This window comes from Nipponia nippon, unplaced genomic scaffold (genome assembly GCF_047370975.1).
Source record: "Nipponia nippon isolate SJK-2023a ecotype South Korea unplaced genomic scaffold, ASM4737097v1 scaffold_14, whole genome shotgun sequence".
NCBI classification, from domain to species: domain Eukaryota; kingdom Metazoa; phylum Chordata; class Aves; order Pelecaniformes; family Threskiornithidae; genus Nipponia; species Nipponia nippon.
The window spans coordinates 11,617,295-11,638,178 of record NW_028262330.1 but is presented as its reverse complement, the minus strand read 5'-3'; the positions used below and the strand labels follow the sequence as shown (position 1 = coordinate 11,638,178).

At 54.1% G+C, this 20,884-nt stretch overlaps 1 protein-coding gene across 1 annotated transcript; it reads left to right on the top strand.

Annotated features, from left to right (window-relative positions):
• The first annotated feature begins 1,273 nt into the window (after nucleotides 1–1,273).
• Nucleotides 1,274–20,525, top strand: PMP22 (peripheral myelin protein 22). Its single transcript, XM_087751163.1, has 5 exons — nucleotides 1,274–1,390; nucleotides 2,296–2,396; nucleotides 3,563–3,653; nucleotides 14,763–14,903; nucleotides 18,913–20,525. Exons 2-5 carry the CDS (start codon nucleotides 2,319–2,321, stop codon nucleotides 19,077–19,079), a joined length of 477 nt encoding a protein of 158 aa, XP_087607289.1. The 5' UTR covers nucleotides 1,274–1,390; nucleotides 2,296–2,318; the 3' UTR covers nucleotides 19,080–20,525.
• Nucleotides 20,526–20,884: the final 359 nt, after the last annotated feature.

Below are 20,884 nucleotides of genomic sequence, written 5' to 3'. Positions count from 1 at the left end.
CGCTGGCCCGTCTCCCCCCCACCCCCATAGAGCGCTCTGAACTCCCACTCGCTGGCTAGTGTGTGCGACGGGACCACTTACACGAGTGCGGAGGAGCCAGAGCCCGTGCTGCAGGGAACACGCCTGTGCTTGCCAGGAGGAAGGAGCCAAGCACGCTTCTCTCCCTCTTTCTCCCAAGATTTACAGTTTTGGTGGCTGGATGCCGAATTCCCTCATCTCAGCAACAAAGCAGGACTAGTTTGGAGCTGGTGCATGGAGAGGGGATGGGGAAGTAGGTGCTAGTGCTCAGGACTCCCAGGGGTGCGCAGGTCTCCCGCGGGGACTCTTGGGGGGTGTGGTGTGCCTGGGGTTTATTTCAACAGATTAGCAGTGCTTGAGGAATGAGTGAAGGCTGCCATACCAGAGTGCAGCACCTAAGTCCTCCAGCATTTTGGAAAATCTCACCCTCCATTTAGTGAAAAGTTGCTCAGTCCCACAGGATTTGGCTTTCAAGTGCTAAAAAACTCCAGCCTGAGAGCCAGAATCACATCACCATCACAGGAGCAAATTGTGAAGGTGTCACTTCCCTGGACGCAGCCACGCTGTGTAAATCGGAAGCAACATTCCCCTCGATTTCAGCACAGCCGGCTGCTCATTCCCCAAATCCCATCCCACGGATCCCTGGCCGGGGCTGCACAAACTGCCTGCGCCGGGGCGAGGGGAGCCCCCGATGCAGCAGAGCTCTCTGTCCCTTCCATGCAGCCTCACTGCTGACCGTGCCCGCCTCCCCACGCATCCCGGGAAGAGGAAAGCTCCCTGCCAGCCCTCCCCAAAACTCACTTATCTGCTTAGGGAACCACCCAGCTCCCCACAGCCCCGCACTCCGCTGTCAGCCGCTCCCAGACACGCAGGCGCCCACGCGTGGCCGCTGCGGCAGCGGAGCGGGGCAGAGCCGCCTGCCGGCAGCGCCCCCCCCCCCCCCAGCTTCCTCCTCCGCGGGTGGGTGAGCAGCGGGGGCTCCCCACGACGGGGAGTCCTCGCCGGGGGTCCGTCGTGGGGGAAGCAAGGGGAGGGGAAGCCACCACCCCCCCAAAAAAAAAAAAATCCCCCCGCTGCCCAGAGGGAGGGTAGAGGCGGGATGGGGATGGGGATGGGGATGGGGATGGGGATGGGGATGGGGATGGGGATGGGGATGGGGATGGGGCAGTGAGTAACTCTCGGCTCGGGGGGGGCGGGCCGGGGCCGGGGCGCTGCCGAATTTATAGGAGGAGCGGCCGGGCCCCGCGGCAGGGCCCTCCCCGTCCCGCGGACGCAAGCGGGGCGGTGGCCCCGGTTAAAGGGGAAACTTGACAGCGCCGCCGCCCGCTCCGCTCCGCTCCCGCCGCCCAGCGCCGCTCGGCTCCGCCGCGACGTGAGTACGGCCCGGCCCGCTCCGCTCCGCTCCGCTCCGCCGGCCCGAGAGGGGAAGAGCCGCCCCGAGGGGGAGAGGGGCTGAGAGACCCTGCGGGGTCCACGGGGGGAGAAGGACTGGGGAGCCCCCCCGCCCCCGCTCCGCGGGTCCTCTAGGGAGAGGGGTCAGGGCAGTCCCCCTCCCCTCTTCTCCGAGGGGAGATGGGCTGGGGAAAGATACCCCCCCCCCGGGGGGAGAGGGGCCAAGAGAGCCCCTGCTGGGGTGCCGAGGGGAGGTGGGCCGGGGAGACCCCCCCAGAGAAGAGGAGCCTAGGTAGATGCCCCCCACCCCGGGGTCGCCAGGGGAGATGGGCCGGGGAAAGCCTCCCCTGGGGAGAGGGGCCGGCAGAGTGACCCCGGGGGTCCCATGGGTAGGCGGGCAGAAGAACCCCCGCTCCTGGCAGAGAGTGGTCGGGGTAGCCCCTTGGGTGAGATGCGCCGAGATAGCCCCCCCCGGGGGTGCCGAGGAGCACACTGCCCTCGGGGAGAGGGACCGGAGCCCCCCCTCGAAGGAGAGGGGCTGGGGACCCCCTCGGGAAAGCCCCCCCGGGGGTTCCCAGGGGAGGGGGGCCGGGGCAGCCCCGGTGAGAAGTCTTGGGGGATCCCCGGGGGTATCGGGGAGCGGGGCCGGGCGGAGAGCTCGGACCCCCCCGCCTCCGTCGGCGGGGCCCGGGGGGAGAAGCCCGGGAGCCGGGCGCTGCCCGAGCATCCCGGGAGCCGGGCGCTGCCCGAGCATCCCCGGAGCCGGGCGGGCTCCTGCCGCCGGCGGGGCGCCTCCTGCTGCCCCGGGCCGGGCCCCGCACACACAGACACAGACAGACACACGGACACAGACACAGCCTCAGCAGCATCCGTCTCCCCCTCCAGTTCGGCCCTCCACCACCGCCAAGATGCTGCTGTTGCTGCTGGGGATCATCGTGCTCCACGTCACCGTCCTGGTGCTCCTCTTCGTCTCCACCATCGTTAGCGTAAGTACGGACTTTCCTTCGGTACCGGCAAGGCGGGGAGCGGCCGGCGGGGTGGTTATGGCAGGGCAAGACCAGGTGGTGTTATTTTTATTTGTGGTTTATCTTCCAGCCTGGCTTTTCGCAGGAAACCTTTACTTGCTGGTCTTACTAACAGTGGGATTTTGGAGTGTTGTGCACAGAAAGCTCTTTCCATGTTCGTGCTGTCAGGTGCAACTGGTGGGTGGCTTGGTTGTGTGCGGCAGCGGGTGCTCAGGGCATCCCCGTTGTTAGTACCGATGCGCTGTTGGAGCCCATCTCATCGTCCCCATGGTGGTTCGCAGCCTTGGAGCACCCAAAATACCCTCCATGGGCCTGAAACCACACTCCCTGCTCATAAAGGAGCTCCACCTGCTAACGGGCTTCAGCCCACAGGACCAGTACAGCCAGTCTGAGCAAAACCCCTTGAAATGGGACTGGTTTGGGCACTGGTTCCTCAGCACCAGCAGTTTTGCTCTCCAGCTCTGCTCCTTTGGGGCTGTGAATTAGGCACAGCCTCTCTCCTAACCCAGATGGGCTCCTGCTGGCGATTTTCAAGGCTTAAGCTTTGCAAGCAGTGGGAAGACTGAGGGTTGGATGCTGCACAGAGGGTTCCCAGCACCGTTCTCGGTCCAGAGCCCAGTTAACATGTCATTTACTTAGGAAGAGGTTTGTCTTAGTTTTAAGGCAGCAGTTTTGTGGAGCTGGTGAGTTCCAGGCTTGCTTCACCAGGTTCTTCTTTCCCTTCTTTTTTTCTTTTCTTTTTTTTATTTGGGGGGTGGTAATAGTAGTAAAATACGTTACAAAAATCTTCCGAGTCGTTAGAAATCACGTGGAAGCATTCAAATAGCCCGGCCGGGCACTAGGCCGGACGGCAGAGGGGAGGGAAGCGCGCGTCCCCCGTGGGACTTGGTCCGTGTTTCAAGAGAATAAAGAGCTTCTGTTTTTCTGCCGTTGAGGTGAAAGCAGCTAAAAGCAAATATCAGTATTTACTTTCCAAACCCTTTTCTAAAGAAAAGCACGTGCCTGGGAGCGCCCGGCCGGGCACACGCGTGCCGGTAGGCGCTGGGGCTGCTCGGTGCCGAAGCCTTGGCGGGGGGCACGTGGCTGCCTGCCGCCTCCCTGCTCACCGCGCTGCCGCTCTCTTGCAGCAATGGCTGGTGAACGGCGGGCACACGGCGGACCTCTGGCAGAACTGCACCTCCGGTAGCGTCTTCCACTGCCTGACGTCGTCCACGAACGGTGAGTGCTCCCCAGCAACCAGGGCTGTTGCTGCCCATTGCTTTTATTCACCTCCCCGGACTTATGAAATCAAGGGGGATTTGCCTGTACAGGTTATTTGTGATTCCCTCTTGCTTTTCCCTGCACCCCCCTGAGGTTGTTCCCTCCCACCCCTTCCCTTTGCCCCCTCCACGTTCCTGGTGTCCTGGTGGGGGCACGGGGCTGGCCCAGCAGCGGGGGATTGCTCCCCTTGGCCTTATCAGTCCCTGAAGTTGTGATGGGGCTCAGTATGGGTACCAGACCCAATGCCTGTTGCTCTGCCCCGCTGCCCTCGAGCTGTGGGGCAGCTCCTGGCAGCACCGCGGCAGGGCATTCGGCACACTCAGCTGCAGCAGAGGTGACCGGCTCGCGTGCTTTTTGGTGGTCTCCTGTTATTAGCCCATTTCCATTACACTTGGATGTATAAACACTAGGCAGTCCTTAGAGCAGGGCTTGCTGGGTACCCATCGCCCTCCTGGGAGTAGAGGGGCCGTTTTCGGCATGCCTCCCTCTTGCTCTGATTGTGAGGGGGTTTTAAAGATGCACGTGGTGCCCTGAGGACAGCCTGTCTCCGGAGGACACCCTGTCCCCTCTCTCGAAAGCTGCCCTGTTTTTTGCTGCTGTGACAGGCTGAGTTTTTGGACGTGCTCCTCACCCTGTGGTTTGCTACCGAGCACCGAGCGTGGGATACGCTGAGCCCTCAGGCCCTGCCTCATCCTGCTGCTGAAACGGCCCCTGTGGCACCTGCACATCTGGGGCGGCTGAAGAGCCACCTCTGGACTAAGCTGGGTGAAGGCTGGGTGACATCAGGGTGACATCACCCAGTGAGATGTTTGCTGAGGTCACCGGGGGAGGAGTGCTTGCTAAGACACCATGGCGCAGAGGTTCCAGGGCACCTAGTGGTACCAGTAACATGAAACTGTGCTCAGGGAGTCAGGTGAGCCTGTGCCTCAGTTTCCCCAGAAGACAGGGCTAATGCCAGTGGTGCTGTGTCCAGCATTTGTTTTCAGTTAGCCTGGTTTTTGCTTTCCCATGGAAACAGATTCTCCCAGTGTAACCCCCAGTGAAACCAGTTGTGAATCATAGTGATGTCACTGGGAGCACATTCACACTATGCTGGAAACATGGTCCTGGCGTAGGAGCAAACCAACGCCACGTGGTCTTGGCAAGGAGGGAATGAGCACAGTGCAGAGCACAAAATACTTTCAAAGGGTCTTGCGGTGATGGGATACTGTCAGAGGTTTTTGGAGATTCAGGTCACCCTAGTCCTCAGCCTGCTGGCAGCAAAACACTCGTGGGTACCCCACGTGGGGAGGTGGATGCTGATGCTCACTCTCCCTCTTATCTTCCCTGCACTGAAAGCAGTGGAGCGTTTCCTTGCTTGGGCCTAGGCTCTGGTTTCGATGGGAGCGAAGCCACCGCCGCGGGTCTCTGCTGACGCCTGGTGGTGTCCGGGCCGGCCGGGAAGCGGCTGGACCCTGTCCCAGCCGAGGAGCCTTCTGGAGCCATGTCCTTCATCAGCAGTTGGCTGGTGTTGGCTATATCTGCAGCGTAGGCAGGCTGCTTCACGGCCGTTCATGCGTGTTCCAAAACTGCTGAGCTTGCGCTTTGAAACAAAAGGCAGTGATTGCCCCCCTGGAGTCCCAGAGCTGAGGGCTGTAAAGCCTCCCCAAATCTTTTGCTTTTCAAACCTGCACCCATTTTTCCTGGGTGTTTTCAGGATGCTGTGTGTCAGGGAGTTGTCAGTGTTGAGAGGGGCTTGTCCAAAATGCAGTTGGGATGCTTTCTTCCACGTCTGACTGTCCTGCTGGGTGTTGTGAGTCTATATTGCCCTGTTCCCAGAAGCTGCTCGAAGAGGAGATTCCCTCTGGATCCTTTCAGTGATGGATTTTTATCATTAAAGGGGCTATATTCAAGACGGCCCTGCTAAAAATGCGGTCCAGCAGCTCAGTTTGGTTGATAAGGTGCCCCAGTGGGCTGCTGTTTGAGTAGAGATGCATGGTGCTCAGGGCTTAAGGAGCTCTCTGACAGCTCTTATTTGTGTGAAGGCTCTGCTCTGGCATCAGGAAGAGGGGGTTTTCCTTGGGCAAAAGCTTCTGCTCCCTCCACCCCGCGGCAGGGGTGTGGGAGCAGTGCTGCTGAGGACCAGTTTTCATCCAGTGGGACCCTGGATGCAGGATCCAGAGTTCACCGGTGCTGTAGGAACACCAAAGCAAAAGATATTTCCTAGGTTTATGCAAGGCTTTTAAAATCTGCTTGTAAAAACACGATAAAAATACCATGCAGCATCCTTTCCAGTGGGTCCCTGCACCCTCCCTCCCTGCTGTCTGTCTCTGAGCCCCTTGGTCCCACCGGCCCTGTGCCAGGGGAGCTGCGGTCGGCCACTTAGCGGAGCGACAGCAGGGACACGGGGCAGGGATGCTGTGGCAGGGCCACTTCTGAGGCTCGTGCTCGTCCCCTGCCTGGTCCTTGTTATGCTCCTCATACTCATAAGGAATATGCTTACTTTCAAAAAATATGAAAAATCCTATACCAAATACCGCAAACCGTTCTCATTTAAATTTCTTTCAAAACACAGGCTGTGCATGCTACACTGGGTTGTAGAAAGCCTTAAGAATTTGTTTCTCTGTGCTTCTGCCAAGGACAGTGCTTAACGGTTAATCGCAGAGCGCCAAGGTCTGCTCTGGGCTAAGAGCAAGAAATCCTCGTTCAGGAATTTTGGCAGAACTTGGTCTTTACGTAGAGGCAGTTTTTCCTCTGGCCATCACAGTGGCCGCTGTAGTGCTGTTATTTCTTCCTCTCTTTTTGAAAAGGAGTGGTACTCAGTACTCGGAACATGTGGAATTTGGTAGGGCTGGGTCTCGCGTTTTCAGCACGGATGGGGGCTTTGAGGGGCTTTGCCATAGCGCTGGGGTGGTGGTTTGTTGTGCTGTGATGCTCCCCTTGGCCTCAGCACGGTGAGGATGGATGAAGCCTCCTCTCGCCCACCGTACTGCCGCACAGGGACCCTTTTGTCTAGATGACCGTTATTTGGATGCCCAATGGGAAGATGAACTTGCTAAAACCAGGTGCCAGCAAGATTTGCTTGGTTTAACACTGGGGCAGGTTTGGGACCGTGGTCCTAACCTTACAGATTATCCTGTGGGGATTGAATAAGCAGCAAAACAACCCAAGGGTTGACCACAGGACTGTCAGACCGTGGCTCCCCAGGACATCAGCAGACCTTGGGCGCAGGATGGAGTTGGCCTCGATGGAGGCTGAGCTCCCACCTCCTGCATTCCTCTCGGCAGGGCTCGAACCCCCCGTGTATGCGAGGGCTGAGCGGTCCCGATGGGAGCGAGCTCAGGGAGGGAGGAGGAAACGCCGGGTCGGGGGCAGATGCCCACTTCTTCGCCTTTTACAGCTGCCTGCTTGTTGCTTTCATTTCTGCGTTTGCTTGTTAGATAATGACTTTTTTTTTCAAGAGGCCGAGAACTATGGAAAAAATGTTGCAATCTTTGCTTCATTTGCGTTGTCAGACATTCCTGGAAAAGACTTATCTGAAGAATTCAGCTCTGAATCCCAGAATTGTGCGTCGGCACGGCTGCGCGCCAGCCCCCAGCTGTGCGATCCCGCTGCAGACACGGGGCACACGGCCGGACCTGAGCCGCTCAAGTGCTCTTAAGTAGATTCCACCCCAAATTTCCAGACAGTGATATTTTTTCCTCCAAAAATGGCCTTTTCTTTCCACAACTGAATTTTTTATGCAGGCAAGAGGAGTTTTCTCTGCTACTTTCTACTGCTCTTCCTCTGATTTTGGTGGGAATGCTGAATGTGGGAAAGCAGTGGGAACCTCCGTGGAGATCCCTACATCCTTCCGTAACATCAGGAGGCATTTTTCCTGTTGTCTTCTTACACTTTCTCCTGTAGCCGCTCTGTGGCTTTTGCATGGCTGGCTTGTTCGCAGGCAGGCTGGTGTTTTTTGGCTTTTTTAAAGGGAAAAGAAAACCCCAAACCTTGGGAAATGCACAAGCTGCCAATCCACATGATTACTGAGTGCCGTGGGCTGTAGGATGCACCTGCTAATTTGCTGATGTGATGGCCACAAGCAAAGCCCAGGTGGGTCGCCCAGAGTGGAGATCTGCCCTGGAGCGCCCGAGCGGGCAGGGATGCACCTCCCGTCGATGGGGCAGGCACAGCCATGCACTGGGGTATTGCCCTGCTCTTCTGCACCCTGGCCTTCCCTTTTCCAGACCCCCTTTGCTCTGGCAGACGGGACCCTAAGCAGCACTGCTGGTGCTTGAAATGCATTTTCTTTGTGCTGGAGGAGGCAGGAAAGGTCTTCATCCCTGGCACGAGGCAGGGGCATCTGCCCTGACCCATCAGCTGTTCCCAGGAGGAATTGTGCTGCTGCTTCTCCACTTTAAAATGCATAACAGAAACATCTGAACCCATTGCTTTTGCTCTTTCAGCCCCCCAGAGTGGCTTTGCTGCCCCTTTTCTTTCAAATTCTTTGTTCCAGCAATGCTGGACTCACATGACATAGAAAAGGTACGGAGAGATGGATAACTTGCTGTAATCCTTTTTGTGGCTGCAAACGATGTTGCAAGGCTTCGTTGAAGCTTTGCACTGAGGTAAATTATTTCTCAATGTCTAATTCCATTATTGAGAGCGGGTATAAAATATCTCAACAAAAAGAGATGGGGGAAAATTCCCCTCCAGCCCACTGAAGAGCTGAGACTGTACCAACTGGATCAAGACTTGGAGAAGTGATCACTGGTGAGGAGGTATTTCGTAGAGCAGGAGGGTGAGGTGGAGGCAATAATCCAGTCACCCCTGCAAAGTAGAAGTTCAAAGATTTAAAGATTCAAAGATTTTAAAAATGGTTTCAGCTATTTATTGAATGCTAAAGCAACCTTCCACCCCTACGCTGTGCTGCCTTGCTGAGTCTGCGGGCACAGCGCTGTTGCAGCCTTTTGCTTTATTTCTGCTGGGCAGCTGCAAACTAGCAAGAAATTACCTGTATTTAAGGATGCTGAGTCTGTTAAAATGAAGCCCTGCAGTAAATACTGGATAGCCTGTGTGTGCGTTAATGCACAGCCTTTATTCTTGAAGTTCTAGCCCTCAGCTGGCCCCATTCAGCTTATGGACCACAGGTACAGATGCCTTGATTTGGGGACATCCGAGGTCCTTCAGGGACTTCACAGTTTGCAGCAGAGCAGCGAAGAGCCAGCTTTTAATCTCGGCAGTTTGTGGGTCTGGGGCACCCACTTTGCTGTTAATGATAGCAAATTTTCCTTTGTCCAAAAAAATTCCTTTGTCCAAAGAAGGGCAATGAAGCTGGGGCAAAAATTCCTTCCCTGAAAGAGCTGTCAGGCCCTGGCCCAGGCTGCCCAGGGAAGTGGTTGAGTCTCCATCCCTGGAGGTATTTAAAGAACAGGGAGATGTGGTGCTTAGGGACATGGTTTAGTGGTGGCCATGGCAGTGCTGGGTTAATGGTTGGACTCGATGATCTTAAAGGTCTTTTCCAACCTAAACAATTCTATGATTCTATAGATAACATTGGCCTAACTCAGGCAGGGTTGAACCCCTCTCTGCCAGCTTGTGGGTGACTGTAGCTTGCCGCTAAGTTGTCTAAAATAAACTGTGGGGTATTCCAGGAGAATATTTTGTATTTCAGATCAGTTTCTGCCATAACCATGTTGCTGGCGATATGAAAGGGATTTCTTCTGCTTAAAACCAGGTTTTTTTGTTGCTTGTTCTTCTTACGAAGAGCATCTGATAAGGAGAGGTAGGGAACCAGTGCTGTTTTCCCTGCTCTTGGCTGCTTGGCTCCCCTATTTCTGTGTAAGAGGGGGGGTTGGTCAACTTTCCTTGCTGGGTGGGGGGGCTTTGGCCCATGGAAGAAGAGCAAAAAGGAGGAAGAAGGCAAACCTGTTGGTAAACTATGACTGCAAAACCAGAAGAATGGGTGGGGGGGTCCACTGTAGAGTGCGGTGCTGGAAAACTTTTAATCCAACAGTTTTTTGGCCTCGATGAGACTCTTGGGTGTCCCCGTGGCCACGGGCTGGGTGTACCCCAGCAGCGTGCCTGCGGGTCAGCACCACCGCTCACCATCCCTGCTCCTGCTGCCTGGACTTGAAATCAGTGGGAGTTGGTACCTAAGCCCTGTGGAGGATCTGAAATGATGTAGCTACCACCTCAGCTCGCTCTCACACATGAGCAAAAAGGAGATCAGAGCCACTACACTGAGCGTCTCAGAGGGGAGCTGGCTCAGGCGTCATGGAGCTGTTGGAAGGTGTTTTTCACGGTGCCAGCAGCTTTCTGCTGCTTTGGCAGCATCGGAGGTTGCCTCTGCGGGATGTGAGCTTCAATGGTCAATGGGATGGCTGCTGCAGCTTCATGGCTGAACCACAGAGATGCAGCGGACAGGCCATGCTCTGAAAACTGCTCACGTTTGAGTGTGGTGGCTCTGGGGAGCTATGGACCTCCTGGCCTCAGGGACTTCTTGGATGGAGCTTCGAGGAGAAGGCAAAAGGGAGGAGAGCCAAGAGGAAAAGAGGACAAGAGGAGAAAAGAGGGCTTCGAGGGTTTCATCTCCTTCTGAAGGGAGCTACAGAAGAGGACCAGGAAGTCTTGGGCAGGAATTGCAGCACTGTGTTCATTCACTGCCTCCCTGCAGCCCTGGTGTTTCCCACCTGCTCATCCCCTGGCCCTTACAAATACCTTGGGAGCTCTTTAAAATCCCCCTTTTCTGGTGGGACTTCCAGGAATACCTCGATCCAGCACCCTGCAGTCCTCTTCACGGAGTGGACATGGGAAGATAGGAAAGGAGCAACTGTTGGGTGAAAAACCCACTTTTCCCGGCTTGAGCATCCAGCAGCCCAGAGCGCAGCTGGGGAAGGTTTGACCTCGTGCTGGTGGGAAGTCTGGGACCGAAGCAGAAGAAAGTTGCAATGTCACGGAGGTGTTTTCTCCCTAGGAGAGCTTAGCGGCTCTGCTGGATGTGGCTGAGGAACCGTGATGCTGTTCTCCCCAACAGGAGAGAGGTTCACTTTGAGCGGTGGGGCTGTGGGTGGTGGTGGGAGCATCTGTGCTGCTCAGGAATAGCACTGCAGGTAGCTGAGCTTTTTTGCCTTTCTGGGTTGCTGCAATGAGTTGCCAAGGGGCAGCAGTCTGAATTTCAGCCCCAGAAGAACGATGCAATTGAGCTAGTATTTCTGCATCTTCAGTTAACCCTTTTTCAACCCTCTTAAGGGGTGTTTGAATATCAAGGTTTAAAACCATTGCAAGCCCCTGCACTTGTGATGTGACCCGTCTGCTTCATAGGTGAGGATGCAAATTGGGTTCAGGTTCTTGATCAGACCTTGAAGCCTGAAAGTCTGTTTTGGAAAAACTCTGCTCAGAAAACACATCTTTTCCTGGCAGACCTGGGCTGGTACCTTTGTGCCAGCAGATGCATGTGCTGTTCCTGACCCTGCTGATATTTAGTTCGCAGCATTGAAGAAGCAGGTTTTACTATTCAGATGTGGTCATGAATTTCTCCTCCCTCTCGTTTTGTATATATGCTATACTACAGTTACCTCCTTAGGGGATGTTTTCTTCCTGAGAAGTGGTTGCTTTCTAAGTGTACAGTGCATACGCAGTTTGCAAAGGGAAAGCTCTACATGCAAAATGTATAGCATCAGCTGCAGGTCACGGCACACAGGTGCTTTTAATACATAGCACTAATTTAGTGATGTCTTAAAGCGAGTGTATAAGCTGATTGCTCAAATAAGTTCCTTTTCAGTTTGCACTTTATTCTTTCTCCTTGGCTGGGTCAAAAGAAGATAGGGTGTCTACGACAGAGCAGGGAATTACACCCTGGGGAGCCAATGCCAGTCCTTTAAGGCCCTCTGCTCCTGGCCAAGGGCATGCTTCTGCCTGCCCCATCAGTCCTGCTCAGCTGCACCCCTTGTCTGGGTATAAAACCTCCCTGTGAGCAGGGCTGGGGCTTTGCTGGAAGGGGTTGGGTTAGCTGCTGTCTTTCTGAGGGACTTCAGCTGCAATTTCTGCTCTAGGTTTCAATTTCTGCTCTGGGTTTCACTTTCTGCTCTGGGTTTCTTTCTTTCATGTTAGAGTTGAGGGCAGTGAAATGTGGTTTTTAGCATCCCAGGGGTGAAGTTTTTTTCCCTGCTGTTATAAGTGGTGGTGTGAGCACATCAGGGCTTGCAAAGCTTAGGGAAATTTTCAAATTTGTTTTGTAAAAACTTCTTACCTCATTTCTGACTGCCTGAAAGGGCTCTAGAAAGGCTCCCTCCGGAAGCGGTGTGCAGGGTGTTATCTGTCCTTTCCACTCCGTTTCCTTTTCTTCCTCCTCCTGAAGAGTGAAGATATACACACGGAGCTGAAGAGATGCAGGAGAAAAATGGAATAACCGACTCGTTGCCCAGGGGAAACCACAAATAACAGCCTGGGAGTAAACAGTGCTGACAGCCCTGCAGTACAACCCACGGGTCCCAGACCTCCCTGTAGGAAACTTGCTTTATTTTTGAAAGCCTATAGGTAGGACACAGAGCTAATAGCAAAGGAGTTAAAAGCATATGGAGTTGAGGAGGTAGCAAACCTATCTGCAGTTATAGTGGTGTTTTCAAGTGTATTGAAGGCAATTAGCTAGCCTAATACAGCTGAAGTCTATGGGCAGCTGGGCTTGGATTTAATGGGAGTATAGCAGCTTGCACTTGTGGGTCTCTGAGCCACAAGCAAAGGGCTGGATGTGAGCAGGCCCAGAGCTCAGGTCTGCGGGATCATCTCTTGATTTCCCTGCTCACAAGCTCGTGCGGCTGCTGCTCTCTGGCCGCCGAAACCCCTCACTCAGTGCCTGCCTTTATATTCCTCTGACACAGCTCTTTATTACAATGGGATTTTGAAAAGCCCATATAAATCATACACATTCAGAACCAAAAAAGAGGCATGGGGAGGCGGATGCAATTAAAAGGGCAGCTCGGCTCAGCTTTCCGTCTAGACAGCCTTCTCCTAAAATAACCGGCAGTTGGAGCATCCACCTCCGAGCAGAAAGGGCTCCTCTCCGGGCCGGATCCCGTGGCCTTTGAAATCACAAAAGACTTGGCTTCCTGGGTCCCGGACCAAACTGCAGGGCTTGGGGCCAGGCAGGCTTTGGCTCCACTGGTGCACGGAGCTGGACCCGGCTTTAGGGCTCTGGAAAGGCTGAGTCAAGAGCTCAGCTTCCCAGACCTGGGGTGGGAGCCCTTTCTGTGCTGAAGTGTGGAAGCAGATTGCAGTTCAGCAGCTGGACACCCTCTAACTATACTTCTCCGACCCCATCTGAACGATGATTTATGACTTCATTTTTAGCAGTGCTTGAGCCGCTTCATCCCCTCCGTTGCCCACTGGTTTAGCGTGGCCAGAGCCAAAGGTCAGGTGTGGTCGAGGCAGGGGTGTTTCCCTGCCTGGGCAGCTGACATACATGAAATATATGGGACATTTTGTGTGCCGCACTGGGATTTCCTGGAAGTGACAGCAGTGATAGCTGGCGGCATTGGCATGAGTGAAGCGCAGCAGCTCTTTAGCAGGGCCCGTTAATGCTGCAGAATAGTTGGGCATGGGAAGCGTGAAAAGGAGGGGAAGGAAAAAGCTGTCTGCGATGAGCAGAGGCCGCTCTGGGTGGTTTCAGTCTGCTGTGGTGAGCAGGGCCTGAATTTGCTCCGTTGCGTGAACGTCAGGAGGCAAGATGCAAAGACAAGGGGTAGAACTGATGGTCCAAAGCCAAACACACCAGACGTTACTGAATTGCGCAGGATGCTCCCCGCAGGCATGGATTTGCTGGAAGGGCTCAGGCGTGGATCGTCATTGCCATCCCAGCTGAAGGCTGGACCCTCGCTCTCCGGTTCAAATTCCTCTCTCACCTCCATGAGTGTAGCTTGCGAGGATTTGGTGGGGAAGCGCGATCGCTCTTCTGGAGCAGACGCTGCTCTGGGCAGTCCCAAATGGCCTCATTTGCTGCACCAAATATTGAAGGTTGCTAAGCTGAAGCATAGCTTTATTTGGAAGTTTTGCTATGTTTCAGCTATTTGCTGCAGAAAGCTGTTTCTTGCAGCATGCAGCTGGGGGAGCGAAGCTGGTGGGAGTAAAACTGTGGCAGAAACATGGGACTGGGACTGAGACTGCAGTGCTGCCTAATTCTCCCCTGCCTGAGGATCCAGCCCAAAGCATGATTTTTCTGCCTTTCACCGAGTGGTTTGTGCCTCAGTTTACCTGTACTGAGTCCTGTTTGGCTTTCATGGCGAATTAATTGATGCTTCATCCTTAAAGACCTCTCAAGGAAGGCTTCAAGTACTCATTTTGATCTCAAACTTCATAAGGAAAGGGAAAGGCAGAGGTATTTGTGAGCACAGCCCCGTCCCGGTGCTGCGAGGCACTGCCTCTTTCTGTCAAGCTGTGGCAGCTCATGGGATGGAGTGGCATTTTGCTTGTTTATTTATATTTTTTTTTTTACACGGGGAGTTACACACCCACGAAGCCTGGAAATAGCTGGGCAGTGACTCACACAGGGGCTGGTTTAACTGGTCTGCTCTGGGAGGCAGCTGCGTTTGGCAGCTGGGGAAGGCTCTTTCCAAAAGGTTTGACTCTGGGAGGGCAGAGGGTGTCTCACTCGCTGTATATTTATTTTACCTCTGAGCTTGGCCAGCTTGGTGTCTCACGGCTTGTTGCACATGGTTTTTCTGGTGCTAGTACAGCTGAACTCCCAGGGCCTGACACGAAGCTGGGGGAGAGCCTTTGTCTTAATTTCTTCAGGCTTCAGATCAGGGCTAATATCTCTGCTCATATTTTATTATAAATGCTCCCTGAGAAAGTGCGTGGCCCTGCAATTCATTTTACCCCAGCATGTTGGTCCATGTACGTGTCATCCTAAATCCCAGGCAGCGTTGTGCCCGTGCTGAGGACCTCACCAGCGGCACTGGATGTGGCCACATCCCCCTGCTGTTATAAAACTTAATGGGAACCAGGGGTGGGATGTTGGCATGGGGGATGATGCCGAGGCCATGGGCTGTGGTGGGGGCTCACTATCTGTGGTGCCCGCACTGAGATTTCCGTCTGTCTGTCTGTCCCCAGAATGGCTGCAGTCTGTCCAAGCGATGATGATCCTCTCCATCATCTTCAGCGTCTTGTCCCTGTTCCTGTTCTTTTGCCAGCTGTTCACGCTCACCAAGGGCGGGCGGTTTTACATTACTGGAATCTTCCAAATCCTTGCTGGTAAGTGGGGGCCGATCAATGGGGCTGTCGCTGGTGGGGAAAGGGCTTTCAAGCAGAGGAGAGGGTAATGGTGGAAACGAGCATGTTCTTGGGTACCAAAGCAGAAGGGCCATCGAACTGGCTCTTGCATGGCTCAGTGAAGGGAAAGGGGGATGAATAATTTGGGTCTGTTGAGGTCTCGCACACCCTGGGGTGGGGTCCGGCTGTCAGGGCGCGTTATGCATCCAAGCTCTCTGCCCTTGCATCATGGAAGGTGCAAGAGAGTTGCTGCCCTGGCTGGGGAGGTTTTGGAGGGGCAGGGTGCCAGACCTGCCGAGCCGGAGGCAGAGCTGTGCTGGCGGTGCCGGGTGGTGGGCAAGCGGGGTGCGGAGGCTGCCAGACCAAGGACGAGTCGCCCCGCAGCTCTGCTTCTTCTTCCCATGGCTCGGGGTGGGTGCTGACGGTCCAGGGTGGCTGTGCTGACGCTGGGACCCACCTTCGCCGGGCTGGGCGAGGTTTCTGCAACTGCTGGCAGGGTGGGGGAAGTAGTGACGATCGTCTTTTGGCAAAAGAGGATCCGACGATTATTTATAAACTTGCCATAAGGGGGCCTGGTGCTTTCCACATCAGCAAAGAGCTGCTGGAGCGTGCAGGGTGAGCCAGCTGACTTTGAACTGTCAGCTACTATTTTTAACTCTTAAAGAACTCAGCACTGGCAATGAGCCACGGTTCATGTTCTACGTTGCAGTTCTCCAAATATAGATGCTGTAAAGCCACTGGCTCCATTTACGTTTCTACGTATGAAACCACTGGAGAGGATTTTCAAGTGTTCAGACTAGAAAAATTAAATTGTGCAACGAGGTTCTGGCTAAATTATGACAGACTGTCTGGGAAGGAGACAAATCGTTTGCTAGAGCTTTAGATGTTAAACTAAAAGCCACCCTAGGTCCTGCCACTGAATCAGTGGAAAAACTCATCCACTGAATTTAGACAAAGTTTCTGAGCATCCTATAAGCAACTGGCCTTCACAAACGCTGGAAAAGTTTAGAGATAACTTTTATTAGCAAGTCTGGCATGAAATCTGTTATAAGTGTAACTGCTTGGCCATAATGCAGGTGATGAGTTCAGATCAGTTCACTGTCTCTGGAAAGATAGATGTGTAGAAACCCATTACAGCCATGGAGACAAGGAGGGGAAATGGGCATTAATAATGCAATTATCTGCCTGAGAGCTTGTCTAATAGATCTGGGAGCAGAAGGCTTCTCTCTCCTGAGTGATTGCTGGTGAATCCTCATTCTCAGAGGAAGAGAAAATGGGATTGCAACTCTCCTGTCCATGCTGTGCTGGGTGTCCTAAGGGGATGCAGGGTCAGGCCATAGACCTACTGTCTCTTCCTTTGTTGGGCTTGAGGCATGGGTCAAGTCCATCTCCAGCCACTATGAAGGACAGGAAAAGTGTGACCTGATCCCCATGAAGCTTTCCCATGGCCTGGGGGACCCGTAGGCAGAACTCTGAGTCTGGATGGACCATGCAGAGGTGGGCACTGGTGGCCATCCTTGAGGTTCTCCCCAGCCAGGGCTGGAGGAGGGGGCTCAGGGCAGCTGTGGTCTTTGTGACCCTAAATTTCAGGGTTGTTGGTAGGAAACAGGACATGACTGTGCCAGCGCTGCCAGGAGATCCTGCCTGGAGGTACAGATGGCTCTGGTCAAAGGAGCTGAACCTGATGTAGTCTCCTCGCAGCTTGCTGTGGAAGACCACCTCTGTCTAAAGCCAACGGAGGAAATTCCTGTGGCCTTCAGGCCTTGCAGGTGTTCATCCATGCCTTGCAAAGCCCTGGCACCACAAAGCCCTGCTACAGGTCTGCCAGGGACAGGGTTTTACCTGCTTGGGTGCTTTGTTCTCAGCTCCAGCAGAGCCAGAGAGGACCTCCCTCCTTCTGGGAGGGAATGAGAAGGCTCTTCCTGAAGCCCTCCATCACCCTGCACCTCCTGCAGCTTGGCAAAGCTGAGGGTCTCCAGGTTTGGAGCCTGACCAACAGCAATGCTGGACCTGAACCAGCAGGTGCCAGGAGCAGGACCACTGGGTGCTGTTGGGTGGCAGAGCCGGCAGCGGTGCCCTGAGAGCCAGGGAGGAGGACAGGGGCTGGTCTCCACTACAACTTCGGCTGTGGCTCAGGGGAACTGGGGAGTGGAGGTAAGAAAAGATGCACAAGGTCAATCAGGTCCATTGTGCAGCGGCAGGGCAGGATGCATCCCCAGCACGTTCTCCACCCTGCTTGGAAACGTGCCCCAAAGTCCAGCTGAATTTGCCCTGGTGGGATTTCAGCTGTCACAAAGGCATGAAAAGGCCCTCGACAGTTCCCTGCCATCCTTGGTGGGTCCATCACATCCATGGGTAACTTCTCATAGCTGTGTAAGCCCAGCATGGGAGAGATGTTGGTTTGGGCCTCTCAGGGTTTGACCCAACTTTTCCATCACTCTCTCTAGCCTCAGCATCACTTTTACCCCTTTTTTCTCATCTCTGCCCCCCTACAGCTGCTGTCCCCATGGGGTGGAGAGGGTAGGCTCAGCCTTGAGGGCTGTGCCTTCCACATGTCCTGCAGCTTTTTCCAAAGGCCTGCGTTGAAGAGCTGAGCATAAGCATGCACCAGCACCCAGCCCAGCTTCTCTGCAGGGCTGGGGCAGAATGCACAGACCTGCAGGAACAGATTTTAGGTAGCATTTGCCCTCCTGGCTTGTCAAAGCAAGACTAGAGCGTGTTCTTAAAATCAGGCTCTAAAGTGGTGATACATTATTGCTTGCATCGGTGCAAGCAGCTGAATGCAGCTGTCCTTTGCTTCCTGAGCATCTCCGGGCCAAAATCAGTGCAGATGCTGCAGAAATTGTCGCCTCCATTTTGCCAAATTCCTCATGCGGACAATTGCTGCTGTATTTTCTGCTGTCTGTAGGTGACTGGCGTGGCCGCACGCCTGTTCTTTGTCCCACCAGCATCCGCATACAATTGTTGTGCTCTCTTTGCATGGGCCGGGGCAGTGGGAGTTGGCTCTCCTGCTTAGAGAATGGAAACTGCTCCAGCGGCGCGTTAATGAAACGTATTCCCACTTCTGCACTTTCCTAGAACAAAGGAGCAGTGTCAAGTGGAATTACAGCTCAAATATCACCGTGGTTAAATGTAGGTGGTCCCGAGGTCCGTGCAGGGGATTTGGAACTCGGCTCCGACAACAGCCCCGCAACTGTATAATAGAGCTGCTGGGACTGACTGAAAGAGCTTGTTTTCGGGCAGAAATAGAGGTGGCTTTGTGTTAGCTCTGGGCAGTCCCCAACGCTGATGGGTTGGTTTTGCAACAAAGCTAAAATGCTGCCTACCGGAGCTGCGCCCAGCTGGACAGCCCTCGGGGACCTGCGCTGGCCCGTGGCTGGCGAGGATGGATGCCAGGAGCTGGGGAAGAGGGATGAGCCGCAGGCACAGCGGGGTTTGCAGAGAGCAGGGTTTGCAGTTGATCGCAGGGCACAGACCCTGCCTGGCCAGAGTGTCCTTGGCCCCCAGCTGCACTTGCCTGGGCAGGTGATAAAGAAACTTTTGTGCTTTAAAAACAACAGGGTTTGTGTCTGACCTCTCACAGCACCTCTGGTAGGGTGGTTCAGGCTACAGTCTCGGTTTTTAATAAGCTGCCTAAGGGACTGGGCCTGGTCCGGAGCAGCAGCCTGGGGCTGGGGGATGCCTGATGCTTGCTGGAGGGATGGGTTAGCCCAGGCCATGCTCTGGCTTTGCTTGCTCCAGGGGCCCCGGCTTTGCTTGCTCAGAGCCTGGCAGAGATATCCCCATTCACCTGCAGCCGGGGCAGAGCCCACAGCATCACCCCCCCCAAATCATACCATAGTTTTTCAGGAGACAGGATACAAGGGGGCAATAATAAAAACAGTTTCTCATGCTGGCGTTGGGTATTATCCTCTCTGGCTCTGGGTTTCCAGCAGGGAACTGCTCCGTGCGTGGCGTGGCTAACCCCTTCCTATGTGCGCTTCCCCGGCAGGGCTCTGCGTGATGAGCGGCGCGGCCATCTTCACAGTGAGGCACACGGACTGGCACCAAGCCTCGGAAAACACCTCCTACGGCTTCGCCTATATCCTGGCGTGGCTGGCCTTCCCCCTGGCCCTCGCCAGCGGCATCGTCTACGTCATCCTACGGAAGCGCGAGTGATGCCGCAGGAGGCAGCGTGGCGTGACAAGGGCACTCATGACGTCCACGGAGGAGACGGAGGCGGGGGAAAATAGACGAGAAAACGGAAAAGAAAATTAACAAAAAAAAAAAAAAGAAAAAAAAAAAAGAAAAGGAATAAACCCTCCCACCAAAACCAAACCCAACCGACCCCAAAAGGAAACACTCAAAGAGTTACTTGTTAATTGAAGATGTATATAGTATCTATGGTTTAAAAAACCTATTTATAACACTTTTTACATATATGTACATAGTATTGTTTGCTTTTGTTGACCATACGCTATGTTTTAAAGCCTAAAGCAAGTGCCTAAGGAACTATTACTCCTAACAGTGTAACAAGAGCGCGGTGATTTTTCTCTCATGCAAAATCCTCTTTGACCTGAACTCTCCTTCCCCATCCCAGCCCGTATTGAACCATCAGAAAACCCCAGCACTGACTGGTTTTAGGCTGGCGTAAATCGGAGTTACGCCTGCTTATGCCAGCCGGAGGGTTGGTCCCCACTCCTGCCACATGCTGTGATCCTGGTAACCGAAGTGCACGTCCAGATCTGACGGGAGACGCTTCCGAAAGGTTTGAAGGATTTCGGAGCAAAGGCTTTGATTGCCCCAAGTGCCTAAATGACTTATGTGCCTAAGTCCCATTGCCTTGCCACCACACCCGCTGGGAATTTGGGCTTTTAAATCACTTAGGTTGAATTGCAGTCCAGCGCGGGCTGTCCTCCTTCGCCCGTGCAGGCTCTGGGGGTGCCCCCGGTGCCCGTACTGGCAGGGCTGGGGTGTGTGCCGTGCCGGGCCGGGCCGCCGGGGCACTGATGCTCCCAACCGTGAAACGTGCTTTAGCCTTGCCGTGGAGCTAAACTACCGATGAGAAAGAAGCAAACCCAGTATACCTATGAAATCAAATACCAGATATATGAAATGGTGCTATCTATTTACCATTCCTTATATTGCTAGCCATTTAACCTTATTCACTGGAAATTCAGTTAACAATCTTGAGGTAAACAACAAAGCTAGAAATGAGAAATAATTCTGTGTAATATAAATGAGCTATAACTGCTTTTGTACTTAGACATGCTCTTACTATTATTTTTAATAAAGCATTTATAACCAAGGTTCCTTTTTCCCCCCCCCCCCGTGGTCAAGAGGAACAGAAACAGCTCTGGGTGGAGCCCTGCCAGTCTTTGCTGCCAGAGCGAGATGTCTGTCCTCTGTCTGTGCGTCAGCGATGTGTCTGGCCATGAATTGAACGGGCACCTGCGCAGACCCCAGGCTGCCTTCTGAGGACTCCAGACACTGTGTTGCTGTTGTTGTTTTTGTTTCATTTTGGGGTTTTTTTGGTTCTTTTTTTTTTTTTTTTTGCTTTGCTTTTCTGATTTTATACCGACTGTGTGGACTAAGAAGCAATGAAATAAAAGTCAGAATAACTCAGTTGCTTCTGCTTTTTGGCATTTTTGTGGGTTAGAGCTGGGCTGTGCTCCACCAGTCTGCTTGCACGCCCATCCCCAAGGTCTCTGTGATGCCGTGTAGCAGATTTGTGGGCTAATCCATGCCGCTGAGAGAGGCTCTGGGTTCGCTGGGCTGTCTGTCTGGCAGATGTACCTGCTGGAGGGGTAAGACTGCACCGGATTTAGTGCCAGGGCCAGGAACTGAGCTCAAGGCCCCGTGCCGTAGTGCTGGTGAGTGCTGATCTTTCTGCCTCTGTCCTAAGATGCTCCCATGATGTGACCACCAGCTCCCCAAAGACAGCAGCCAGACAGCAGCTGGCAGGACTACGCTTACCCCCTCCC

Coding starts and splice junctions, on each gene's coding strand:
- PMP22 (XM_087751163.1), top strand. CDS start 2,319: ATGCTGCTGTTGCTGCTGGGGATCATCGTGCTCCACGTCACCGTCCTG. Junction 3,654..14,762: donor CCTGACGTCGTCCACGAACG/GTGAGTGCTCCC, acceptor GTCTGTCCCCAG/AATGGCTGCAGTCTGTCCAA. Junction 14,904..18,912: donor AATCTTCCAAATCCTTGCTG/GTAAGTGGGGGC, acceptor CTTCCCCGGCAG/GGCTCTGCGTGATGAGCGGC.